Genomic DNA, 23,984 nt, shown 5'->3' with positions numbered 1-23,984 from the left:
ACGTGTTCACCCATCCGACTTTATCTAGAATCGATCCACTGGCCCTTGATAATCATTACACAACTGCATGAGAGATTTTTTCAGTAATCAAATCTGACGAACTTATTTTTATCATAAATCTAAAGTATTTAACAAAACGTGATAGAAAAAAGATAGGAAGAAAACAAATGAGAACTGGAATTATAATAACATATTATATATGACGACGTAAGCGTTAGTGTGGTTTACTATTTATGTAAATGGATAACAATGACTATACACTCTAAGTTGCTTTAACGATGAATATATTCTAGTGAAGAATCACTTCATAGTGTAATGATAGTATTAATAGTTGTATTTATTTGACTCAATAATACATTTGCATCAATACATCCATCGTTCGCCAGCAATATTGGATTGTTACAAGCAACATTATAAAATGTAAGCCAAAAAAAACCTCGAAATTCTCAATCATGATTCTTCAGCTGGTGGCACCTCAGTCAGATCTAGTCCCTCTTCAGGCAAGTCTGAAGTAAATTGTCCCAGGATCCCATCACCGCTGAGAGTCAATCCACTCTGCGAATCAAAATGGAATATTGAGTGACAGGTTCATGAAATGCTCCTCTATTATATCTCTTCCATCTATGTATGGATGTTATAGGAAGATACCAAATCCCATTTTTATGCTCATGCACTATGACATTCCTTTCCTTGTCTAGTAAGATCCATTTTTAAATAATTTTATTCATGTCATTTCAGAAACCCAACAATCTTCAGCTGCGGCAAGAACCTGACTTTGCTATGTTTTTCAATATTAGTCCCACTTCAATCATTTTCAGTTTCTCCCTTTTTACCAGATTAAGAATTTTGAAGAAATAATAAATCCATAGATACCTCAGGCTGGAACCTAAGCATGTCAGCACGAGCCATAGCTTCTGCTTGGGCTATTCTCTGTCTGAATGTTTGAGCCATCTCCTCAGCCTATATAACAAGAAGTTCAGAATTACGTTAGTGACTTCCCCTTCAAAAATGGCAAAGCGAATGAAAATGGGTTGAAATAGACTTAAAACATGTAACAGAAATCGAAGGAAAAGTTTTAGAAATTAATGTATGCACTTAACTTGGTTCTAAAAATCGGGTAAAAATTTCCAACAACCCCTAAGGTAGAGTTGAATGGGTGAACGTAATTTTAAGTGTAAAAATTGCATGACTGAATGAGCATCTTCTAATGATCCAATGATGGCCGAATAGTGTATAGTACAGTTTTACTCCTTTAGCTAAGACAAGCCTATGCTCATGTATTTCTGTATCTGTATGTGTAACCTCAGTTAGAGGTAGTTATATCTTTTTCCGCTCTTGCTCTGACAAAACAGCTATAAGCTGCTGAGTCTACGGGTTCATTTTACAGAATATTTTCACATTAGAGTTTCTCTCAATTTCAACAGATAACAGATGGTCAAATAGGTCTAAAAGATTACTAAGATAAATTTGGATACTACTTTAGAATTTGCATTTAGGCTTAACTCAATCTCAAAATCACTAATAGAGTAAGGGTTAAATGATCTCCAACAGCTAAAATAAACAAAGAAACCTCATTTTTAAGCTTCCTATAAGAGGCCAAACTGTGGCATTAGATAGCTAAAAGTGGAAATGAATGGAGTTCTTAATTTAAGTATTTGAAAGTACAAGTTATGATTTACTTATGTAATGAGTAAAAGATTCAAGAAGCTTGTTCATAACATACCTTCTCAAAGACAACCTTTGGATTGCGGATCATGTCTCCAGGCGTGGGCTCTAACTTCTTAGTTGAAAGACTTACTCGACCTCTCTCACGGTCATGACTTAAGATCATCACCTAAACAAATTGTAAAACTATTATGTCCAATCCAGACAAAAATCTAGACTACTCGCTATAGTTTTACCTTTAATATGTCGCCAGGTTGAAGAACAGTTGAGATATCAGTTACACGGTCATGACTGATCTGACTAACGTGAAGGAGACCATTAATTCCACCAATGTCAATGAAGGCACCATATGGCTTCAGGCTTTGAACAGAGCCAGTAACCACTGAACCAATTCCTAGCTGTGCCTGGTTGCCAGCTATGGCCTTGCGATTACTGAGGACAAGTCTAGATTGTTCCTCATCCACCTCCACAAACTTAAGAGGAAGCTCCTTTTCAAGAAGCTCTTCTATATTTGAGTTCTGAGAAGATAATAAGCAAAATGAGAAGAATCTCAGCTGCTTGATAAAGGTATACAAAAATAATAACCCAGGGTCTTGGAAGCTAAATGAAAGACAGAAATGAAAATGAGAAGCTTCATTTTCTAGTCTGCAAAATGATATAATTTATAACTTGTAGAAGCAAACAAGTTTTGAAGAAAAATGAACGACTCAATTTCAACTTCAATGAGAATATAGGAAGCTATGTTTTTACTGCCTACATGGAATGTTATTAAATGTTGTGCACTAATTCATTGATAAGATATTTTTTGACTTGTTACGTGGCATACAGAGCAAGTTTAGATTGAGTCTAAATTCTTTGCTGGGTTTTTGTTGGTGCTTTAAAAATCTTTTTGATATATTATAAAACATCATGCCTATCAGTGTTTTTTAAAGACACAGCACAGCATGAAAAACCCAACAGAGAATCAAAATTAGTGAGTCCATAAATGTGAATATAGCTCAAGTCAAGAGCTAACCGTTGACAATTGTGACAATGGAACAAACCCTCTAAGCCCTTCAACCTCAGCCACCACTCCACCTTTGTTCACCCCCACAATCTGTCAATACAATAATCTTATCAAAATAACCTTATTGCTTGAGTAATAGGATAGGAGTAACCGAAGCCAACACAGTTCGGTAGTACGACAAACCCACCTTACCCTTCACAGAAGCATCTTCTGCCTGAAGCTGCCTGCAACGTTCCCATGCAAGATCATACTGAATCGACCTTAAACTCAAGATCAAGCTATCATCCGCTTGATTCTCACCAATGATCAAAAACTCCTCTCTCAACCCAGCAACTATGCCCGCCTCTTCCACGTGCTTAACCTTGCGGATGCTCGCTTCTTGCAGCGGCAAATACGCCGATGACTTTGCAGTGATGTCAACAACTGCTCCATTGTTATCCGTGTAGAACACAGTACCTTTAACCTGACCCAAACCCGCAACCCAATGTCCATTAAAAAGATGATCTTTCTTAGTTTGCCGACGACCCAATTAAGAATTGAATAGAAAAGAATAAGAATAAGAAGAAATGCGAGAGTGACCTTGGAGCCAACTTCAGAATCAAAATCATACTTGTCGAGAGCAGCAGTGAAATCTTCGAGGGTGAAGGAGACCCCTTCCATGGGAGCAGTACGGCATCTCTCATAGGCTTCTTCGAAGAGCTTCTTGAGCTTGATTCTCTCTTTGTTCTGTGCATTGGCCAATGCTACAGAGTTGACAATGGAAGTTGAAGCGCGCCTTTGGTTATGGCGATGTTGGGTGAAAAGGGAAGGTTGGGAGAGAAAAGAAGAAGAGAGTGGAGAGCACTTGAGAGCAGTGAATTGAAGAACAAGAGAAGCCATTTGTGTGGTGCCATTGCTATGGATAATGTCTCATTCTTATCACTCTTACTTTTTCCTCATACTTTCTTCACAAACAGGATAATGTTTAATTATTATTCCATTCTTCTTTATCATTAATCAACATTATCATAATATTAATATAAGATAATAGAGGTAACCACAACAAAAATATTTACATAATATATTAAGAAAACTTAAATAATCTATCTGTGCAAATTATCTAGACAATAAATATTCAGACAAGATATAAAACAATATGTTATATAATATTCATATAAAAATTATATTTAAGATTAATTCAGAGAGAGTTAAAATTGTTTAATTTAAAAAAATGTATATTAAATTGAATTAAGACATAATTAAGATCAATTAAAATTAAAATGTACAATTAAAATATACAATTTAATTGAAGATTTTGAAACAAATAAAGGAACAAGAAAGTATTTTTAAACATCTTACTTAATTTTTACAACATTTTTGTAAACCAAACTATATGATTTTTTACACTTTATTTTTCTTTATCTTTCTTTTCACTCCATAGTAGAAAATACTTTAACATGATAAAATTTTGGAAGATGCAACAAACATGAAAGGAAACAACTCCTTTTCGTTTTAATTTAGCATTATTTTTATTGAGATTTTAATGAGGTGTCACTTCGTTATTGGATGTGTCCAACAAATCACATTTAGGTTAGTGTCCATGAACATCGTGGCATCCCAAAACGCGAGACGACGTCGTTCAGTGGCTTTAGAGTAGCAGTGAAGAAATGGAAATGGTGGTGCTGCAATGGAGGAATTTGAGTGTCACCCATCTTCCCACCGTCTCTCTTTCTAACTTCAAACCACCACTTCAATGGTCAGTCCCTCTTTTCTCTCTCTTTAGTTTTCTGGATCTTGTGGTTTTCTACACTTTTGTTGAGGAAAAAAAATATAAAGGTGGAGGCTTTACAACAAAATTACTTATGCCCCATATGATTTGAATTAAAAGTTGACCGTACATTTATGATATTCTGGACTGTTGTTTCAGTTCTACTACTCAGAACTTGAAGCTGTCACCATTACATGCATTAAACATTTGTTAGCACAGTCAAGTAAGTAGCTCTACTGTTTAAGATTCTGGAAAAGCATGAGTATTTTTTACCTTATTAACACTGGCCATTTAGATGCTGAAATCTCGAAAAAGAAATTTTAGTCCTTGAAGTTAGCAACTGAGTCATTTAGTCCATGATGTTAAGGATCTGTCTACTTGGTCTCTATGCTTGGCTACTACAGTCATTTTGGTCTTTGACTTTGGTACACATCGAGCATTTGATTCCTAATGTAGGGACCTTGTCGGTTGATGAGTGTTAAATTTAGCTATCAGTTTGTCAATGTTAACACTTGAAGGAACTAAAGTAATTGATTATGTAATCTTAAGGACCAGTGACCGACCGGTGAAACCAATTTCCGGGCTTAATTGTCAATTCTGATAGTTAGGGGCTTTCTTATTATAACATAGAGGACTAAATTGAATAGAGCTTATGATTTCAGGGGCTAGTTCTATGCAATACTCATTAAAGATTATTTTTTAGAAAAAACAGTGAAAGTTGATTGTTAAAGCATGTCAGTTAATATTCAATATCCTCAACTTTATCCACTTCCTTCATTTTCTCTCTATTATGGTAAATTGAACACCAAAATTGCAAATCAAGTGCTCGTAATGCATTTTCAGTATTTCAATAGATTATTCTGATGGCCGTCAGCTCATATATACCATTCCGTATTATGGTATGGGATTTCCCTTTGTGGATGTGAAAAACCTTGATGTGCTCCTTCATCGTCAGTTGCAAAAAAGCATAAAAGGAGGGCTGATTAGAGTTCATTCCTATAATTGAATTTCAGATTAGATCACGTCAATTGTATTCTGTCAATTTGCTTTTTATTCTTTTTTTTTTTTTTATCGAATAGGTGGTGCAACTCTACTCCTTTCTTCATTTTTTTGTAGTGAAAGTTGTATAATTTATCTGCATGCAGAAAAAAGCTATACTTAGTTCAAGGTTTACCGAAAATGAGGAAATGGTATGGAGGCCTGTTGATAATAGCTTTGGGTATGATGCTATTTTTCCTCTACAACCTGAAAGGAATGCAGCCACAAAAGCAGTCAACAAAACAATCAGCATACAATTTCTTTAATAACCATGCACCAGATGATTCTATCAAACGAAGCAGTAATCTTCCAGTAAACTCTTCCAAGATGGAACCAAAAAGGGTACCAAAACCAACAAAAAGGCCATATTTGGTACATGTTGCCGGGCTTGATGATCTGTATGGCATGAAAAATTTATCCAAAGGAGAGATGGATTCTGTGCTTGTTTGGGATTCCTTACGTACCGTGCTGTCAAGGTCAGATGCTTTGGATGAAACAGCTCAAGGAATTAAAGAGGCTTCTGTAGCATGGAAAGAGTTGCTGTCCACCATTGAAAAGGACAAAGCTTCCAAGCTCAATAAGATGGATGGCCCAGAAAATAAAAACTGTCCATTCTCTGTGACTTCACCTGGTAAGGCTGAACTAGATAATGGAATCACTCTTGATCTCCCTTGTGGTCTGGTGGTAGATTCTTCTATTACACTGATTGGAATCCCCAATGGACAAAACAGAAGCTTCCAGTTTGACCTTGTTGGGCAAGAGCTAGAAGGGGAGCCAAAACCTCCAGTTATCTTGCATTATAATGTGAGTCTTCCTGGAGAAAACATGACAGAAGAACCATATATTGTTCAAAATACATGGACTAGTGATCTAGGGTGGGGAAAAGAAGAAAGGTGTCCTGCACATGGCTCTGCCAACATCGAAGAAGGTATATAAATAATTTTTCATTTCTAATCACGAATTTTTTATTGTTAAAAGTGATGAGCAATTATAGATCTTTAGTTGTTAAATTAGTCTATTCTGCACACTACAATGGATAAAAAACTTTTTAACTGGAAATATTTTCCTTTTCTTATAGAGGATGTAAAATTGTAAATATATATCGTAACTAGGATGATGTCTTGTTTGAATATCATTTTCCCTCTTCAATAGGTTATAGCTGCAGTGGCAACACCTCATCTCATGGTTAAGAAGCTAAGTTTGTAAGATTAATCATGTAATAATTAATAACAAAAAGCTCTTCTGTTATGTGTTATTTTGGACCCTTTATTATTCTTGAGTGCAGTTGTTTAAGAGGGAGGCTTGCCGTAACTTCTAAATTATCTAACTGGATGTTGTAGTTGATGGACTTGTTCCCTGCAATGTGCAAGCAGTCAGAAGTAACAGCAAAGGGAATGGAAATTTTGGTCAAGCTGCTAGTATACCTTCTAATATTTCCTCAGAAAGTGCACATAGAAATGCTATTTTCCCCTTTGCTGAGGGTAATCCTTTCACTTCCACATTGTGGGTTGGTTCAGAGGGATTTCATATGACTGTGAATGGAAGGCATGAAACATCTTTTGCATATAGGGAGGTATGGTATGGGAAGAGAAATACTGCTAAAACCAAAAGCTTTTAATAAACTAGTCATTTTAACCTTGTACAGGTTTTATGCAGAAACTTGAACCATGGTTAGTCAGCAGTATTAAAGTATCAGGCAGTTTAAGTCTCTTATCAATCCTGGCTAAAGGTTTGCCTGTTACTGAAGATAATTATATAGTTGCTGATGTTGAGAATCTGAAGGCTCCTTCTATCCCCAGAAAAAGGCTTATTTTGTTAATTGGAGTGTTCTCTACTGGAAACAACTTTGAGCGTCGCATGGCCCTGAGGAGGTCTTGGATGCAATATGAGGCTGTACGTTCTGGAGAAGTTGCTGTCCGATTTTTCATTGGGCTTGTAAGCTATGCATTTTAAACTTGTTGAAAGGAAACTATGCATTAGTATAAATCTTCTTCTAGTTTATGCACTAATTCTGCCTCAGAATTTTGTTAAAGCTATCCTTTCCTGGTTATTTATGCACTTATCTTTGTTTGAAAGAAATATGGATGAAATTGGCTGGTTTATAAAGAAATTGATGAAGTGTAATTTCTGAATTTACTGACCATTTTTATAGGTGTGATCAGTCAATGGTTTGTAAATCAAGCGCTTGGTTTTTGTTTTATGATTCCTTATATCGATTTGAAAAATAGTTTAGTACAACTGAGCATGGGAGTGCTAGTGTCATATTCGTTAAGGAATATACTCAAGAAGTTGCATTATGTAGAAGTAGAATGACAGTATGAAGTGGTTGGGATATTACCTGAATTGCTGAAGTTGTATTCATTATTAAAATGAATAATTTAATTTATTTTAGTTTTTAGCGCAAGAGAATGGTGGTTGAAAGTTGAAACCAAAACTGCTGATCTCTAGCATTCTAACCCACTAAATTCTGTATCTTGAGTCCACCAAGCATTCTAAATTATGGCAATTATTTTGGGAAATGTTGTTCTTTTTTCAAATAATTTTTGGATAACATTTTATTTGATTTTATTGCAGCACAAGAACAATAGGGTTAATTTTGAGTTATGGACTGAAGCTCAAGCATACGGAGATATTCAATTAATGCCTTTTGTAGATTACTATAGTTTGATTTCTTTGAAGACAATTGCAATTTGCATTATGGGGGTAAGTTTACTAAGATGTTATGCACAAAATATATTGGGATTGCTATTGTTTATCTCGATTCAAATTATTGAGTCAACTGCGTACACATTGACTTTAAGAAAATTTCAATTAATGCCTTTTTGTAAATTATCAAGATAGAGTGGTGTGGAACTATATATACACATTTTTTTGTGAGGTATGAAGTTATACACTTAACTGCACTTTTGATTCTTCAAATCCTGTAATTATACTATTTGGTCTCTTTCAATTTTTTTGTTAAATACTAAACAGAGTTTGCCGACATAGCATTGGATAATGGCAGTTGCTAAAATGTTACTTGATACATATGGTGGTTTAAATTACACTTTTTTGTAAGGGATCAAAAGTGTAATTAAGACACACCTAGATGTGTTGGGCAACATGTTAGCTGTCATATTTCATCGAGTATCACATCAACAAATTATGTTATAAATTTAACTAAAGATTGAAAGAGGGACCAAAATTACACAATTGCGATAAAGGAGGGGTCCAATTTATGCAATTGAAACTAGGAAAGCCGAAATTGTACAATTGCAATACTTAAATGACCAAAGTGCAGTTAGCCGAAGTTTTAATAGTTCTTTGAACTGACAACTATTTTACAATATACAAATAAAAAAAGAAGAAGAAGCAAAACATAGAATTAATTTTCGAGTCATAATATGATTGAAAAGTTTGACCTGCATGAGTTGTGATTTTTGATGATCTAATTGTTTTATTCCTTGTTGTACTTGATTTCTGTAGCATAAAGAATGGTATTAATTAGGAGAAAAAAAATTGGTATCACTTCTATTATATTACTGTATGAAAATATCTTAGACATGTGTATATACACTATAAGTCATACACGCACTTTAGTTAACACTCTAACTTAAGAGCTCTTCAAGTGTTAATTATTGCTGTAATTATGGTTCTAACTCATACCTTACTAATATAAATACATAGCCTTATTAGGCTCACAGTTTCATTATTACTCTATTTGGCTATAGTTGGCCCAATGGTCAACTTCTTATTTCTGTCATGTTAAATTAGTTGCATCTCATATAATGCCATGATATGCCTGTAGTTTTGCATGAGTTGCACATCTGTGCCTTACGTAAATGTCCTTTGGGGAACATGTACTTTGGGACCTAATCTATACACGGAACTTTATGGATACTGATTTGCCTAAAAAAAAATTATGTACCTTTCTTTGTTTTTTCTGAAATTACAAGGTTTAGGCATAGACTATAGAGGAAGGAAAAGGAGTACTCGTTATAAATTACCTCTAGCGTGATTTATAGTGCTTAAGGATGACATGACATTCACATTTCAACTTTCCCTCCATCAATGCATAATGCAGGGTAGTACTGCGGTTTTACTGTTATCTACCATTTTAAAATTACAGGCTTTAGGTATAAAAACGAAATAGGAATAATCAAAATAGTAAACTTATATTGAAATTGTTGTGAAAGACGTGATACAAAATTAAAAGAAAAAGAACACTAATTACTACTCCTTAGAGATAATGTAAGACACTTTGTATTATGGAGATCCAATAATGACATTCTGAGTTCTTCTTTCTAAAAACCTTTATTTCTGTGACTGTCATTTTTTATCTAGGCAAGGGTTTTTGTAACTCTATCTGTTTATCAAATCAAGAAGTTGCTTGTAACTATTTTCAAGACCTTAAAATGAGTTCAATAATTGAGCAATTGTTAATATCTATCAAATATATCATTTAAAAGTTGTGTGGGTATCGTTCTCTCTCTCTAGGCCTTTACTTTCTACAAGGTATTTAATGTGCTCTTATTTTTAAAATTGCAGACAAAAATCATCCCTTCTAAATACATCATGAAAACAGATGATGATGCCTTTGTAAGGATTGATGAAGTGCTTTCCAGCCTTAAAGAAAAGCCATCTAAAGGACTCTTATACGGTCTCATATCTTCTAAATCATCTCCTCAGAGGGATGAAGGCAGCAAGTGGTACATCAGTGAGGAGGTATTCATGCCTGAATGACTATTAATTAATTAAATTAGCATTTTCCCCTCCCAAATTTATTCATATTATTAATTATTGTAATTTTAGGAATGGCCACATGATACATACCCACTATGGGCACATGGTCCTGGCTATGTTATCTCTCGAGACATAGCAAAATTTGTTGTCAATGGCCATCAAGAAAGAAAACTCCAGGTAAAAGTTTCTTCTTTTCCATTACAAGATGGGGCTATTGAAGATGTGTTTCTTTTAGAGTCTTTTGGATATTTCAAGGATATGCTTCTTAATGTTTTTTTCTTAATAATTATTTTTTATTTGATAATGTTAATGTTAAAAACAAATGAAGTTGATTTTAAAAAAGAAAAGTTTATTGTAAGTCATCTCAGACTGCTGGACCATTTTCTTTTTCTCTTAACCATGATAAGAGAATGAGGAAAACAAAATGTTAAACCAATATAAAATAAACAAAGCGAAATGAAGATGTTAGGAGAAGAAAGGAAAACTATAAAAGAAATTATGAAACAGTTTAAAAAATGTGTAACAGTAGAATGAGAAACTAAAAGAAAATACACAGAGGATATACCAATTAAAAGATATCATAATAAAAAATGAAGAAAGTCTTAATCTTCACTTCCATCCCATTAAATAGGCATAAGTAAACCAGTATTATCTTAAACTACACTTTTTATTTCTTTATTGAACAAAAAATTTTATTATTTATTTTCAATCTCTTCTAATGGAAGATCACATTCATTTGATTGCCTTTTTTGATATTTTTTAGCTCTTCAAATTAGAAGATGTTGCCATGGGCATATGGATTGAACAGTTCGCAAATGGTGGTAAAGAAGTGCGTTATATGAATGATGAGAGGTTTTACAATGCCGGATGTGAATCAAATTATGTACTTGCCCATTATCAAAGCCCAAGGATGATACTATGCCTTTGGGAGAAATTGCAGAAAGAACGCCAGCCAGTATGCTGTGAGTAGATATCTCTGTTTTTTTTGTTGTAATAGTTGATTCTGAAGTTTGAGCTTTTTTAAATGTCTAGGTTATATGTAACTTACCACTGATCATCTTATGTGTATGTTGTATCCTATTGTTCATTGATTTATTCATTCATTACAATCATTTCAGCAGAAACAATTGTTTTGCTTGGAAATACATGTAATTATTTGGTTAGTGTACATAATTGTACTTGATTCTAAGGTATAATACTACTGTAGCATGTATAACCACTACACAATATTATGCATCAAAGGATTAAAGCCTTAATTAGTGTAAGTTTACAAGAACACACTTTGCCCAAAAAACAAGGCTTATCTCTATATCATGCTTAGAAAGTACCTAAGATTAAAGAAAGTGGTTTTGGCTTTAACAGTTGTTGTTTAGTAAGTGGGTGGAGAGAGCAAAATCAAACTCAACCAGATCATGACTAAGCGTGCCACTAACGGAAAGATATTGTATGGATAACTATATAAAATTAGAGTCTGATTGAAATGGAAGCCATTGGTGCTTCCCATAGCTTCTTTTCCAATAGTAATAACAGTCAAATGAAGACTTCACCATGTATTGAATTTGAACACTGCGGGAAAACGGGGAGCAATTACTTCTCCTTCTCAGTCAAACCCTTATTATATTATTATTATTATTATTATTATTATTATTATTATTATTATTATTATTATTATTATTATTATTATTATATTATTATTATTATTATTATTATTATTNATTATTATTATTATTATTATTATTATTATTATTATTATTATTATTATTATTATTATTATTATTATTATATTATTATTATTATTATTATTATTATTGTTAATATATTATTATTATCATTATAATAATAATAATAATAATAATTATTATTATTATTATTATTATTATTATTATTATTTAGGATTTGACTTGATCATTACCTAAAGAGAAATTGAAGGGGGAGAAAATGAGAACATTAAAATAAGTGTAAATATATATTTATAATAAACCTCGTTCTCTTGTGGCATCAATAATTGTGTTTCACGTATTCAAATTCTGAAACAAATATGAATTCTGAGACAAATATGAATTGTGCTTTTAAGATTTTTGGTTTATAATCAAAAGAAGTTGGATCATGATTAACGGAATAGACTTTTTCTGCTCAGAAATAAAAGAGCAGAGAAAAGAAATGAGAGAAAAAAAAATACAAATTTTTGTGTCACGTCATCATCAAGTTAATTAAATGAACTTGATTTGTGCAATCGTATCAAATGGAACAATATTGAGCCTTTTTTAAAAGGGAATCAACTTGACACTAATCCCTAAATTTGGAAACCAATTAAGCACTTAAGTCTAAAATTTATATAAACCATCCCTAAACATGTAATTATCTAGAATCTTTTCATTTTGCTTCCTTTTGGATTTTGTGATTCTGAAGTCAAAAATGACTTTCAGAAATCAAAAACTAAAAATAACTTCCGAAAGTGGGAGAAAATAAAGAGAAAAGTAACTTTTGGACTGTACTTAGAACTAAACAATCTGAACTGTTTTTCTTTGAAATAAAAAATAACTTTTAAGTTATGAAATCCAGAATATTCTGAGTTCTATAATTTAAAAGTGAATTTTGTCTTAATTTGCATAATTTGAAAATTTTTTATTTTTTCAGATTGTATAATCCAAAATGATGAAACAGGAATTTTGTTTTATACAAGAATGCAAGAAGAAATATATAGATGTGCTGAAAGAAGTTGCCTCAGGTCACGAGTATTGTGCAGGTCAGCCCACATTGCCATAGTTTCTTCCTACACCCCATAAGTTTAGAAAAGGTCCAATTACCCATGAGGTACCCATCAGGTTATGAATATTTTGAATTGCAATAATAAAAAATGAATTATAAATTCCACAACTTTTGAAAGTACAATTTAAAATTCAAAATTGCCTTCAGGGCTGTTCGATCCAAAAATTTGTTTATGTATTCTACATTGTATAATCTATAGTACAATTTGAAATAAATAAAATATATATATATATATATATATATATATATATATATATATATATATATATATATATTCTAGATTGGTTGAAAGAAGAGAAAGCCCTCGTTAAATTATGTATATAAACAGTTAAATCCTAGACACATACAATAGTTCATGAACCATTTATATAACCTTCTGATAAATATTTCTACATTTATATAGTAAGTATACTTCCCACCAAGCTAATAAATACCATCTTGAAGAAGGGATGACAAGGAGAAAATTGTCTAAGTATTTTGTGCAGGTAAAATATCAAAAATCAATTTTTCACCATATAAACATTCCAATGTTAATTACATTAAGTGGTTCAAAAATAAAAAGACCATCCAAATTTGAAACAGAACTAAGATCATCTTTAACTTGCAACATTATTTTTAGGGTCTCTGAATAATTGCTAATAACCACGACGAATTATTTGGACATTGTTACTTCTTAGATGCCCTCCTTAATATTTATTCAATCGATTTTCTCTCTAACTTTATTGTTTCCCAGCAGTTTAATTGCAAAACTTAATTTTTACGTCATTGAATGATGCAGGAGAAAAAGACAAGATAATGCAATTCTGCATTACTGTCTTCTTATCTTGAAAGACCATATGCTTAAAAAGACTCTGAAACAACAGAAGCAGAGGCAGAAGAAGGATTTGAAGCAGGTTCTTGATACCACTGGTTTGCCTCCCTAGTGAGAAAATAGGCATCTGCAAATGACGGTGAGAAATTCAAATCAAAATCAAAATCCATCATAAGCTCATTCTAAAACATCATCCTAATAAATATATGTACTTGTTATACATTAACAATGATATAGTTTAAATTAGAAATTAAATTAATACTTCATTGAGTACTGAAATAAAATTAACCCTTTCATTTAATGCAGTTAGAGAAGAACTTTTAAGGACTTCATCCAACAGGGGCATTTGAATTTACCTTAGTTAATTTTTCAAATTAAAATAATATTTGTAAGGGATTTATGTTTCTGAAAACTCATTTGCAGAAGAAATGCATGTTGAACCTCTGCACATTCTTATATGCTATATAAGTAAAATTAGCCAATGTGAACAGGTAAATTCATTTCCCACTTTCCAAATCATAAGTATAGAATTACTCATTTCAGCTTCTGGATAATGGATGTCTGCACATGGAACTAGAGCTTCCATATATCAAAGATGGATGTAAGTTTCTACTTTCAATGTTAATTTATCAAAGCTTACCTGATAAGAACACATCTTTGTATTCATCATCATCATAAACAAATTGTGGAGGATCAGGAGAGCCAATTCCAACAATGGTGCTTCCACTGCATGAGATTTATTCAGACAGCATATAAAATTATTGCATCTTTTCAAATCATGACTCCATATTACAACTGAAAGAAAGAAGATCAAGACATATATTGACCACTTCAGAGGAATTAATACCTCAGTATACTTTTATGTATAACCTTTGATAGAATTGATTATAAAAGAATTGTAGAAAATAGAGGATGAAAAACCTTATTCTCTCATATTTCTGAATGGAATATACAGGGATAAATATGGAGGAACATGAGATAATATGTCAGAGGCTGGAAGGTTTATGTGCGAAGGAAGAAGAGAGAGTAGGGAGTAGAATTCCTAACTGCCTCATCAGTTAGAAAAAGGCGGGGGTATATGGGTATAAAAGGGAATAAGCGTTGTATTGTTGGGCATCTAGAGAATTACATACTTGTATAGGTCAGGAATTGACTCGGTGGAGGGAGGTTAGGCTCTCAATAAACACGTGTATTACACATGTCAATACAGTAAATAATATACCTTACTTTGATACAGTCATTCTGTTGCACGTTCTGTGAGTGCGTGGGTGAGTTGGTTAGGATTTATCACTAAGATCTCTAACATAATAATTGTTAAGAGTGACTAACAGCATTGCTCTGTGGCAGAAGGGATTAGTATCACACATAAAGGGTGTGGAAAAACCTTTGGAAACAAACACACAATATGTTTGTGCCAGGGGCCAGCTCTAGCAAGTTTATATGACTTACACAAAAATGCCAGTCTAGATATTAAAAAATAATAGGTTTTCCAGTGTTTTCACCTTCCTGACATAAAAACAGCACCATATTCTCCACGACCAGCTGCACTAATGCGCTGCTTCAGTCTTTTGAGAGATGGGAGAACTTCAAACGCGGGAGGTTCTGGAGATGAAAAGAAAAGTAAAACATGAAAAGAAAATTAAAGTCAAAAGCACCAGAACAGAACTTCAATGAGAATCAAATATAACTATGCCAATGATAGGAAGAATTGATGTTGTGCAAGACATTAAGGGACCCAGTTGATATTTCAGTAAATTGTACATACAATTATATAATGAGAATAGAATAGTAGAATATCAGTTCTGCTATTTACCATCATTGTAGATCTCATAGAATTATGTACAACTTGCTTTCAATAAAATCAAATCAAAGCAAAAGTGAGAAAATACATAGCTAAAAGCATACCTAAATCATTAATACAAACATCTTGTGAGATGCCAATTTTTGAGATCTTGTCCAACAATGTTAAAGGATCAACATTACTAGTCTGGTCCAAACGTAGACGCTGTACCATTGGAAGTTGTTAAATTCGGGACTAAAATTTGGAAGGGGGGGGGAGGGGGTATGATTTCATTAATACTCCGAAAACACAAATACCTTATAGACTTCTGCAGTCGAACATGCTTCTGGGGGCTTTATGAGAACCATTGGAACGTCCAGAGATACTGGTGGAGGAATATTCTGAACAACCTGCATAGGTGAAAGAAAAAATCTTGAATAAAATACAATGATAGGGAAATCATCTTGAATATAAGTTTAGCTGCCTGCAAATGGTTAAAAGGTTATAAATGCATGGGAATTCTGTAGTCACAGTCGAACACAATAGTTACATAAACCACTTCACATTAAATATTTTAGGAACAGACAAATTCCTTTCCATCCATGACAAAAATGACCTGGTGTCCCTACTAAATTATTGAAGGTTTCAGTAATAAAGATCAATCTTGGCGATCTGAACCAACAATGGTAAATGCTGGATTCACTTGGCCATCTTATATACAATAATATCAAAGTTTTATACCATGACTCTTTAAGCTGTATTCTAGAAAGTGACATAAACCTCTTCACAATTATAGGATCCAATCAGAATTGTGAAATATTATCAATATCAATTGGTGACATACATTGTGAATCCGGACAGCAAGATGTAACAATAAATAAGTAAGCATCTTGCGGATGGAAGGTACCTAATTTTTTGACTAACCTCTCCTCGACCAGTGCAATAGGCTGCTCCCTGAGAGAAAAAGAAGGGAATATCTGATCCAATCTCACTTGACCATTCTTGGAGTTCTTTCTCTGAAGCAAGGCAACCACTGAATTGATTTGCTGCCCATAGTGCAGTTGCAGCATTGCTACTTCCACCACCAAGCCCTGCCCCAGTAGGCACGCGTTTATCCAGATGAATCTGAAAACAACATGAATATACATAATACACATGAAATCTTGGGGTAAGTTGAGTTTATTAGATGAAAAGAAAGAAGCATGCAGCTTTCAATTAAAAATAGTAAAATAGGAAGAGAATAAACATTGTTACTTCGTACCCAAAAGAACTTGTCACTACCGGTCTTCTTCCTATAAAGGTTAAGCGCCTTAATAATCTGTTAAAAGAGAATTTCAATATAAAATTCTCTAGAATCTAAACAGATAAATGACCAGGAGAAGAAAAGAATGAGAAGGGAAACAGTAGTACAAGATTTCTATCATCAAGAGGCACCCCAGATACATTGGTTGATAGACTATCCTTGGTTTTTGAAGGTGACAAAGAGAACTTAATTATGTCACCTAGACTTATCACCTGAAAGATTCCAAAAAAAAGTAAGACATGCTCAAGAATGCATAAACCATATTAAAAGGTAAATGAAATAAGAGAGCACTGAAGTAGTTGCCAAATTGTGATAACCTATTACATGAAAAAGGGATGCTAAGTCATGATACCCATCTTCCCTCTTGTTTGTTATTCTCAAGAAAACATTTATCTGCAGAAGAAAGGGTAGCAATTTCAACACAAAACAACCAAATTTGGGTAGCCTCCAAGCAAAAGCACGGGGAAGATGGTTACCTTGCAAGGAGAGAACAAAGTAAGCCTCGAAAGGGGAGCTTCCCTGTCCACTTCATCAGCCAACTTGTTAAACCTTGCTTCAGGGTCATACACAATCTAATCTCACCAACAAAAGATTAGAAAATTTAAAAAACATCTGTTGAAAAGCAAAATTCAAACCTAAAACAAATGTTATTCTACACAAACAACCACACAGAAACTTCGATTCAAAGCATAACACACTAAAAAAAAATTCAAACTTTATCCCTAAAGAAACGTAATTCTACACAAACAACACTACTGAAACTTCAATCAGTCAAAAGCATAACAAAAAAGAAAGTGGGGGAGAAAACTATGTAACCTCTACTTGTCTCTTAGAAGTATTGGAATCGGAAACCATGGCTCTAACCAAGTTAGGTCTCTGAAACCGAAGCTTAGAATGAAAAGTGGATGACCCATTTGGTCTGAATTGAGAAAAATGGCTACTTCTGAAGGAGTTTTGGGAAGTGGGGAAGACATAGCTACTGCAAAGAAGGTGAGACGCAGCCATGGGTGGTTGAAAGATCGGAACTTCGATTGAGCTGCAGATTGGGTACGTGAGAAATGTGCTTCTTGTTCGTTTATTCTTCCCACAAAATCTGGTCAAATTCAATTGTGCCGGTGGGAAAAATTCTTAAGAATGGTTTGAACACTGTTTTAAAACTCTAATTCAAACGGTCAAAGCCAACAAATCACTTCTTTACATGTTTTTTTCAGAGTCTGGCTGGCACAGGAGGCTTTAATGGGGACTGATTAAAGAAGCACTAAGTCATTTTAGTTAATATTTATAAATATTAAAATTTAAAATTATATATTTTTATTATAAAAGCTATAACAATTACAAGTGGAATAATAGTCATTAACAAATTATTAGTTGGTGATTTTCTTCAACTCAACCCATAATTTGTAAAATTAATTGATTTTAATGCATGATGAAATTTTCAAATGTTATTATGACGAATAAAATAAAAATTAGTCAACTTTTCTTTTTCTATTTGAATTTGTCACAGTTTAACATTAAGTAAAAATTCTGAAATTATTTTCCTACAAATTCTTTTTTATTCTCTAATATCTTTTTCTTGTTTATGAACTCTCAAAATATTTTATTAGATTGGATTCCTTTCCTTGGTTTTCAATTCTTTCAGAAAAAAAAAATTATATATATATAATGTTGTAAAGATTGACACTACATGTTTTAAAAATATCTTTTGGAAGAAAATAAACGTATAATAGTAAACATATATTTAAGATATTACCTATTTATTTGTGTTATTAGATGACCTTTTAGTAGTCTGTTGTTACCAATTTAAGTATCAATTAATAAATAATTAACACATTTAGGTCTTCACTGACAGTAGTGGTACAATTCTTATTTTAATATATATATATATATATATATATATATATATATATATATATATATATATATTGTATTATTGTAATTTGAAAAAAAAGAAAATTTAAGAAGTGTGTAGAAATTCAATAAATATCAATACTGTTCAGGGTTGATATCCATTTATTTAAAATCGACTGCAAACATCACGTGAACTCACCTCAGAATCCTATCCCAGCAGCCTGTTTCCGCTCCGCATTTCGAGGTACACCTTCTTCCCTTCCCTACTTTTTCCTGTTTAACTGTGTTCGGAACTGAGAAGATGATTCCAGCAAATAAATAAAAAGGTTTAAACCTTTTTTATCTTTGAGTTAACTTCTGATGTTCAATTTACTTTCCGTTTTTAAAATATTAACTTTTAGTCTATATGATATGAAAAATGTATCAAATCAGTTTTATTCATTAATAAATCATAAGTTTTTCATTAAGTGATTTGTTAATAGAAGGTGTTATGAACAACAAATCACTTAATAAAAAACATATGATTTGTTAATGAATAGGACTGATTTGATATATTTTTGATATCATATGAACTAAAAGTTAACATTTTTAAATACGAAAATTAAATTTAATATCAAAACTTAACTTAAAAATAAAAAAGGTTTAAACCTAAATAAAATAGTAATATTGTTTCGATCGAAGAAGAAGAGAGAACTTAAAGAGAAAATTAATAAAAATTTATATATAATACGATGAATATCATATTAAAACAAATATTTTAATGAATAACTATATAGTTATTATTTTATATAAATATAATATAAAATTAAATATAAATAGTAAAATTTATATTAAAATAAAATTGAAATTGTTATTTAAAGTTAGTATTATTATTATAATTATAATTATAATTATTATTATTATTATTATTATTATTATATATATACATTTAATAAAAATTAAAATTTAATTATTTTTATATATTGAAGGTGTGACATTAAATTAAAAAATATAATATTATAATTATAATTATTATTATTAATATTATAATTATTATGGAGATCCAATAATGACATTCTGAGTTATTCTTTCTAAAAACCTTTATTTGTGTGACTGTCATTTTTTATCAAAGCAAGGGTTTTTGTAACTCTATCTGTTTATCAAATCAAGAAGTTGCTTGTAACTATTTTCAAGACCTTAAAATGATTTCAATAATTGAGCAATTGTTAATATCTATCAAATATATCATTTAAAAGTTGTGTAGGTATTTGGTTCTTTCTACAAGGTATTTAATGTGCTCTTATTTTTAAAATTGCAGACAAAAATCATCCCTTCTAAATACAGCATGAAAACAGATGATGATGCCTTTGTAAGGATTGATGAAGTGCTTTCCAAAGGACTCTTATACGGTCTCATATCTTCTAAATCATCTCCTCAGAGGGATGAAGGCAGCAAGTGGTACATCACTGAGGAGGTATTCATGCCTGAATGACTCTATTAATTAATTAAATTAGCCTTTTTTATATTTCTTAGCTCTTTAAATTAGAAGATGTTGCCATGGGCATATGGATTGAACAGTTCGCAAATGGTGGTAAAGAAGTGCGTTATATGAATGATGAGAGGTTTTACAATGCCGGATGTGAATCAAATTATGTACTTGCCCCTTATCAAAGCCCAAGGATGGTGCTATGCTTTTGGGAGAAATTGCAGAAATAACACCAGGCAGTATGCTGTGAGTAGATATCTCTGTTTTTGAATTATTTCAAAATTTGGGGTTGTTGATATACTGAATATAGCAAAGCATATAGATTCTATGTAATAGAACAAAATGACTATGTATAGCTTCATTCAATTATAGAATCAAGAGATGTAATATTTGATGAAAAGAGATTTTCTTCAATTCCTCGTCCAAAGGATTTAACTCCTAAAACTAATGTTGAAGGTTTATACCAAAACTTAATTGATCAAGGATCAAATGATCAAACTCTAAATCAGAGTGATGCTTCTACATCTCAACTCAGAAGAAGCAAAAGGGCAAGAAAAGAGAAATCTTTTGGCTCAGATTTTCATGTATATTTAGTTGAAGGTACAAGAGATGGTATCTTAACAAAGTTCTCATATTGTTATAATATAGAAGAAGATCCATTGACATATCAAGAGGCCATAAGGTCTTAAGATGCAGCCTTCTGGAAAGAAGCAATTAATGATGAGATGGAATCTATCCTAGGAAATAACACACGGATCTTAGTTGACTTACCTCCTAAGTGTAAGCCAATAGGATGTAAATGGATTTTCAAAAGGAAAATGAAGGCTGATGGAACTATTGATAAGTTCAAGGCACGTTTAGTGGCACAAGGTTTTAGACAAAAACCAGGAATCGATTATTTCGATACATATGCTCTAGTGGTTAGAATCTCCACTATAAGGCTATTGATTGCTCTTGCAGCAATTCATAAACACTTGTAATTCATCAAATGGATGTCAAGACAACTTTCTTGAATGGAGAATTAGAAGAAGAAGTTTATATGACACAACCAAAAGGTTTTGTTATGAAAAGCCAAGAACACAAAATATGTAAATTGATTAAATCCTTGTATGGATTTAAACAAGCGCCAAAACAATGGCACCAAAAGTTTGATGATGTTGTGTTATCAAATGGTTTCAAGATAAATAACTCAGACAAGTGTGTGTATAGTAAATTTGATGACAACGGTAATGGTGTCATAATCTGCTTATATGTTGATGATATGCTAATTTTTGGAACAAATTTAGATCAAGTTAATTTGACCAAAACATTTCTATCATCTTATTTCTCTATGAAGGATATGGGAGAAACAGATGTTATACTGGGTATAAAGATTAAAGAAAATGAGAAATTAATTTTGTCTCAATCTCATTACATTGAGAAAGTACTCAAGAAATTCAACAATTATGAATGCTCTCTTGCTTCAACCCCTATGGACGCTAGTTTAAAGATATTACCTAATGGTGGTAAAGCAGTTTCACAATTGGAATATGCAAGGGTAATAGGATGTTTAATGTATGCAATGACAAATACAAGGCCAAATATTGCTTTTGTGGTAAACAAATTGAGTAGATATACTAGTAACCCTAGTCTATCACATTGGCAAGCAGTACGTCGAGTACTTGAGTATTTAAAGAAAACTATTAATTATGGATTAACATATAGTGGTTATCCCTCAGTTTTGGAAGGATATTCTGATACAAGTTGGATTGCAAATGCAGAAAATCACTCTTCAACTAGTGATTGGATTTTCCTCCTTAGCAGAGGTGCAATTTCTTGGTCATCCAAGAAACAAACTTGCATTACAGATTCCACTATGGCTTCAGAGTTTATAGCTCTAGCCTCGGCAGGAAAGGAAGCCGAATGGTTGAGGAATCTCATGTTCGAAATTCCATTGTTACCAAAACCAATATCACCAATAGCAATACATTGTGACAATGCTGCAACATTGGCAAAGGCTTATAGTCAAGTATACATTGGCAAATCAAGACATATTGGTGTGAGACATAGTTATGTCCAAGGACTCATCAAAGATTGAGTTATTACAGTAGATTTCGTACGAACAAAGTTTAATTTGGCTGATGGATTTACTAAGGCATTGGCTAAAGATTCCATTTCCAGAATGACAATTGGGATAGGAATGGAGCCCACGATTAATCACAAGTAAGGGAATCTTAACTTAACGCTTAATATGACATTGAGTCTTAAGTTCAGTAAGATTAAATCTCTTATTTGATGATTGAAAGCACATATAATTATTTCAAGAGTGCTTTAGATCTGTGATGCTTAGGAGGTTGACTAATTCTTAATTGATTTCTTGAATTTATGTTTTGTCACAGGAACATGTTTACCTAAGAAATCAACCTATGTAAGTGCGAAGTTTGGCCGCTTCAAGAAGTCAAGGGGGGCGTGACTTTGTTGCACTTATGAATAGATATGGACGTATGGCCCTATTGTTTCAAGTATAACAAGAATATGTAATTTATCTTATATGTAAAGTATCTTCAAGAATTCATTATGTATTATGTTGGTTCAATCGTTGCGGCACCAATAAAATACAAATTCCTGAAATGTGTATTCTACTAAGTGAAAGTTCAAGTCTATGTATACTTTCATTTATGTGTAAGATTGCAATTATTAAATTGATTTTTGTGTTAAGTAATTATACAATACTCTCAAATGGTGGAGGATTGTTGGAATTTAAGAGTATTAGAGACAATTTTCATATTTATGAAGAGTTACAATTATTCATGAAAAGTTATCATTCATAAAAAGTTACAATTATTCATGAAGAGTTACCATTCATGAAAAGTTACAATCATTCATGAAGAATCACCATTCATGAAGAGTTACAATTATTCATGAAGAGTTGCTATTCATGAAAACTTACAATCATTCATGAAAAAATGTAACTAATCAGAATATGGTATCTCTTGGATTGATGCCTGATCAATATCTATATAAAGGGATTATGTGCTTTACTGAAATGCATTCTGTCATTCTCTTAACACACAAATCAATTCTTGAGAATCATATTCTTGTTTAATGATAATACTAAGAGTGAGTATCATCGTTGTATTTGTTCTTTGTATCTCAAAAGCGGATTTCGTGACCTCCTTCACTCTTATAAGGAAAGAAATATTACTTTTAGGAAAGTGTATATTCACGCCTAGAAGAATATATCAAGTCTTCATTATTGTTCATCTTGTTTCCCTAAGTTCTTGAAAAATTGTTCCAACAGATAATCTGTTCGTTTTTCTATTCTCGTTGCATCTATCTTTCAACCACTTGTGGGTTCTGTTTTTTTCATTCTTTTATTTATTTGGTTAGTGTACATAATTGTACTTGATTCTAACGTATAATACTACTGTAGCATGTATAACCACTACACAATATTATTCATCAAAGGCTTAAAGCCTTAATTAGTGTAAGTTTAGAAGAACACACTTTGCCCAAAAAACAAGACTTATCTCTATATCATACTTACAAAGTAGCTAAGATTAAAGAAAGTGTAAATGATTATAAAGAAGAAAAGTTGAGAGGCATGATGTGAGACTGGTTTTGGCTTTAAGAGTTGGTGTTTAGTAAGTGGGTGGAGAGAGCAAAATCAAACTCAACCAGATCATGACTAAGCGTGCCACTAACGGAAAGATATTATATGGATAACTATATAATATTAGAATATGATTGAAATTGAAGCCATTGGTGTTTCCCATAGCTTCTTTTCCAATGGTAATAACAGTCAAATGAAGACTTCACCATGCATTGAATTTGAACACTGTGGGAAAACG

General features: G+C 32.3%; 3 protein-coding genes across 7 annotated transcripts; 1 reads left to right on the top strand and 2 right to left on the bottom strand.

Annotated features, from left to right (window-relative positions):
* Positions 1-285: 285 nt before the first annotated feature.
* On the bottom strand, positions 286-3,588 carry LOC106768186 (30S ribosomal protein S1, chloroplastic). The gene is made up of 7 exons (XM_014653181.2): positions 3,251-3,588; positions 2,859-3,134; positions 2,681-2,761; positions 1,902-2,183; positions 1,724-1,834; positions 874-960; positions 286-555 (listed from the first exon to the last, which is right to left on the bottom strand). Exons 1-7 carry the CDS (start codon positions 3,548-3,550, stop codon positions 451-453), a joined length of 1,242 nt encoding a protein of 413 aa, XP_014508667.1. The 5' UTR covers positions 3,551-3,588; the 3' UTR covers positions 286-450.
* On the top strand, positions 500-22,790 carry LOC106768185 (hydroxyproline O-galactosyltransferase GALT3). Of its 5 annotated transcripts, none has more exons than XM_014653180.2 (10): positions 500-586; positions 4,241-4,406; positions 4,578-4,641; positions 5,564-6,384; positions 6,797-7,029; positions 7,113-7,391; positions 8,031-8,159; positions 9,984-10,083; positions 20,066-20,142; positions 22,533-22,790. In XM_014653180.2, the coding sequence occupies exons 4-10, from the start codon at positions 5,598-5,600 to the stop codon at positions 22,563-22,565; spliced, it is 1,638 nt and encodes a 545-aa protein (XP_014508666.1). In that variant the 5' UTR covers positions 500-586; positions 4,241-4,406; positions 4,578-4,641; positions 5,564-5,597; the 3' UTR covers positions 22,566-22,790. The 5 variants fall into 5 exon arrangements, with proteins under 5 accessions (XP_014508666.1, XP_014508665.1, XP_022639746.1 ...); XM_014653179.2 differs by lacking the exons at positions 20,066-20,142; positions 22,533-22,790 and adding exons at positions 10,248-10,355; positions 10,942-11,410 and having other exon boundaries at positions 505-586; positions 5,535-6,384; positions 9,984-10,160; XM_014653175.2 differs by lacking the exons at positions 20,066-20,142; positions 22,533-22,790 and adding exons at positions 10,248-10,355; positions 10,942-11,410 and having other exon boundaries at positions 506-586; positions 9,984-10,160.
* LOC106768187 (4-diphosphocytidyl-2-C-methyl-D-erythritol kinase, chloroplastic/chromoplastic) lies at positions 13,439-18,051 on the bottom strand. Its single transcript, XM_014653182.2, has 11 exons — positions 17,658-18,051; positions 17,318-17,413; positions 17,166-17,234; positions 16,949-17,053; positions 16,800-16,856; positions 16,463-16,663; positions 15,856-15,948; positions 15,664-15,763; positions 15,261-15,360; positions 14,399-14,484; positions 13,439-13,885 (listed from the first exon to the last, which is right to left on the bottom strand). Exons 1-11 carry the CDS (start codon positions 17,844-17,846, stop codon positions 13,788-13,790), a joined length of 1,194 nt encoding a protein of 397 aa, XP_014508668.1. The 5' UTR covers positions 17,847-18,051; the 3' UTR covers positions 13,439-13,787.
* Positions 22,791-23,984: the final 1,194 nt, after the last annotated feature.

The sequence above is a fragment of the Vigna radiata genome, chromosome 7, assembly GCF_000741045.1.
Source record: "Vigna radiata var. radiata cultivar VC1973A chromosome 7, Vradiata_ver6, whole genome shotgun sequence".
Classification (NCBI taxonomy): domain Eukaryota; kingdom Viridiplantae; phylum Streptophyta; class Magnoliopsida; order Fabales; family Fabaceae; genus Vigna; species Vigna radiata.
Note: the sequence above shows the minus strand (reverse complement) of the source record. Positions and strands in the feature narration are given on the sequence as shown.

Bases quoted from the DNA above. Each gene is read 5' to 3' on its own strand.
- LOC106768187 (XM_014653182.2), bottom strand. From the start codon at position 17,846: ATGGCTGCGTCTCACCTTCTTTGCAGTAGCTATGTCTTCCCCACTTCC. The intron at 17,054-17,165 runs GTAATAGGTTAT...GGAATCTTTCAG, and splicing joins ACTTAGCATCCCTTTTTCAT to GTGATAAGTCTAGGTGACAT. The intron at 16,664-16,799 runs GTACGAAGTAAC...TGTTGTTTTCAG, and splicing joins GTAGTGACAAGTTCTTTTGG to ATTCATCTGGATAAACGCGT.
- LOC106768185 (XM_022784025.1), top strand. From the start codon at position 5,598: ATGAGGAAATGGTATGGAGGCCTGTTGATAATAGCTTTGGGTATGATG. The intron at 7,392-8,030 runs GTAAGCTATGCA...ATTTTATTGCAG, and splicing joins TCCGATTTTTCATTGGGCTT to CACAAGAACAATAGGGTTAA. The intron at 10,161-10,247 runs GTATTCATGCCT...TTGTAATTTTAG, and splicing joins AGTGGTACATCAGTGAGGAG to GAATGGCCACATGATACATA.
- LOC106768186 (XM_014653181.2), bottom strand. From the start codon at position 3,550: ATGGCTTCTCTTGTTCTTCAATTCACTGCTCTCAAGTGCTCTCCACTC. The intron at 2,762-2,858 runs GTGGGTTTGTCG...TTGTATTGACAG, and splicing joins ATGCTTCTGTGAAGGGTAAG to ATTGTGGGGGTGAACAAAGG. The intron at 556-873 runs GTATCTATGGAT...TTTGATTCGCAG, and splicing joins TGCTTAGGTTCCAGCCTGAG to AGTGGATTGACTCTCAGCGG.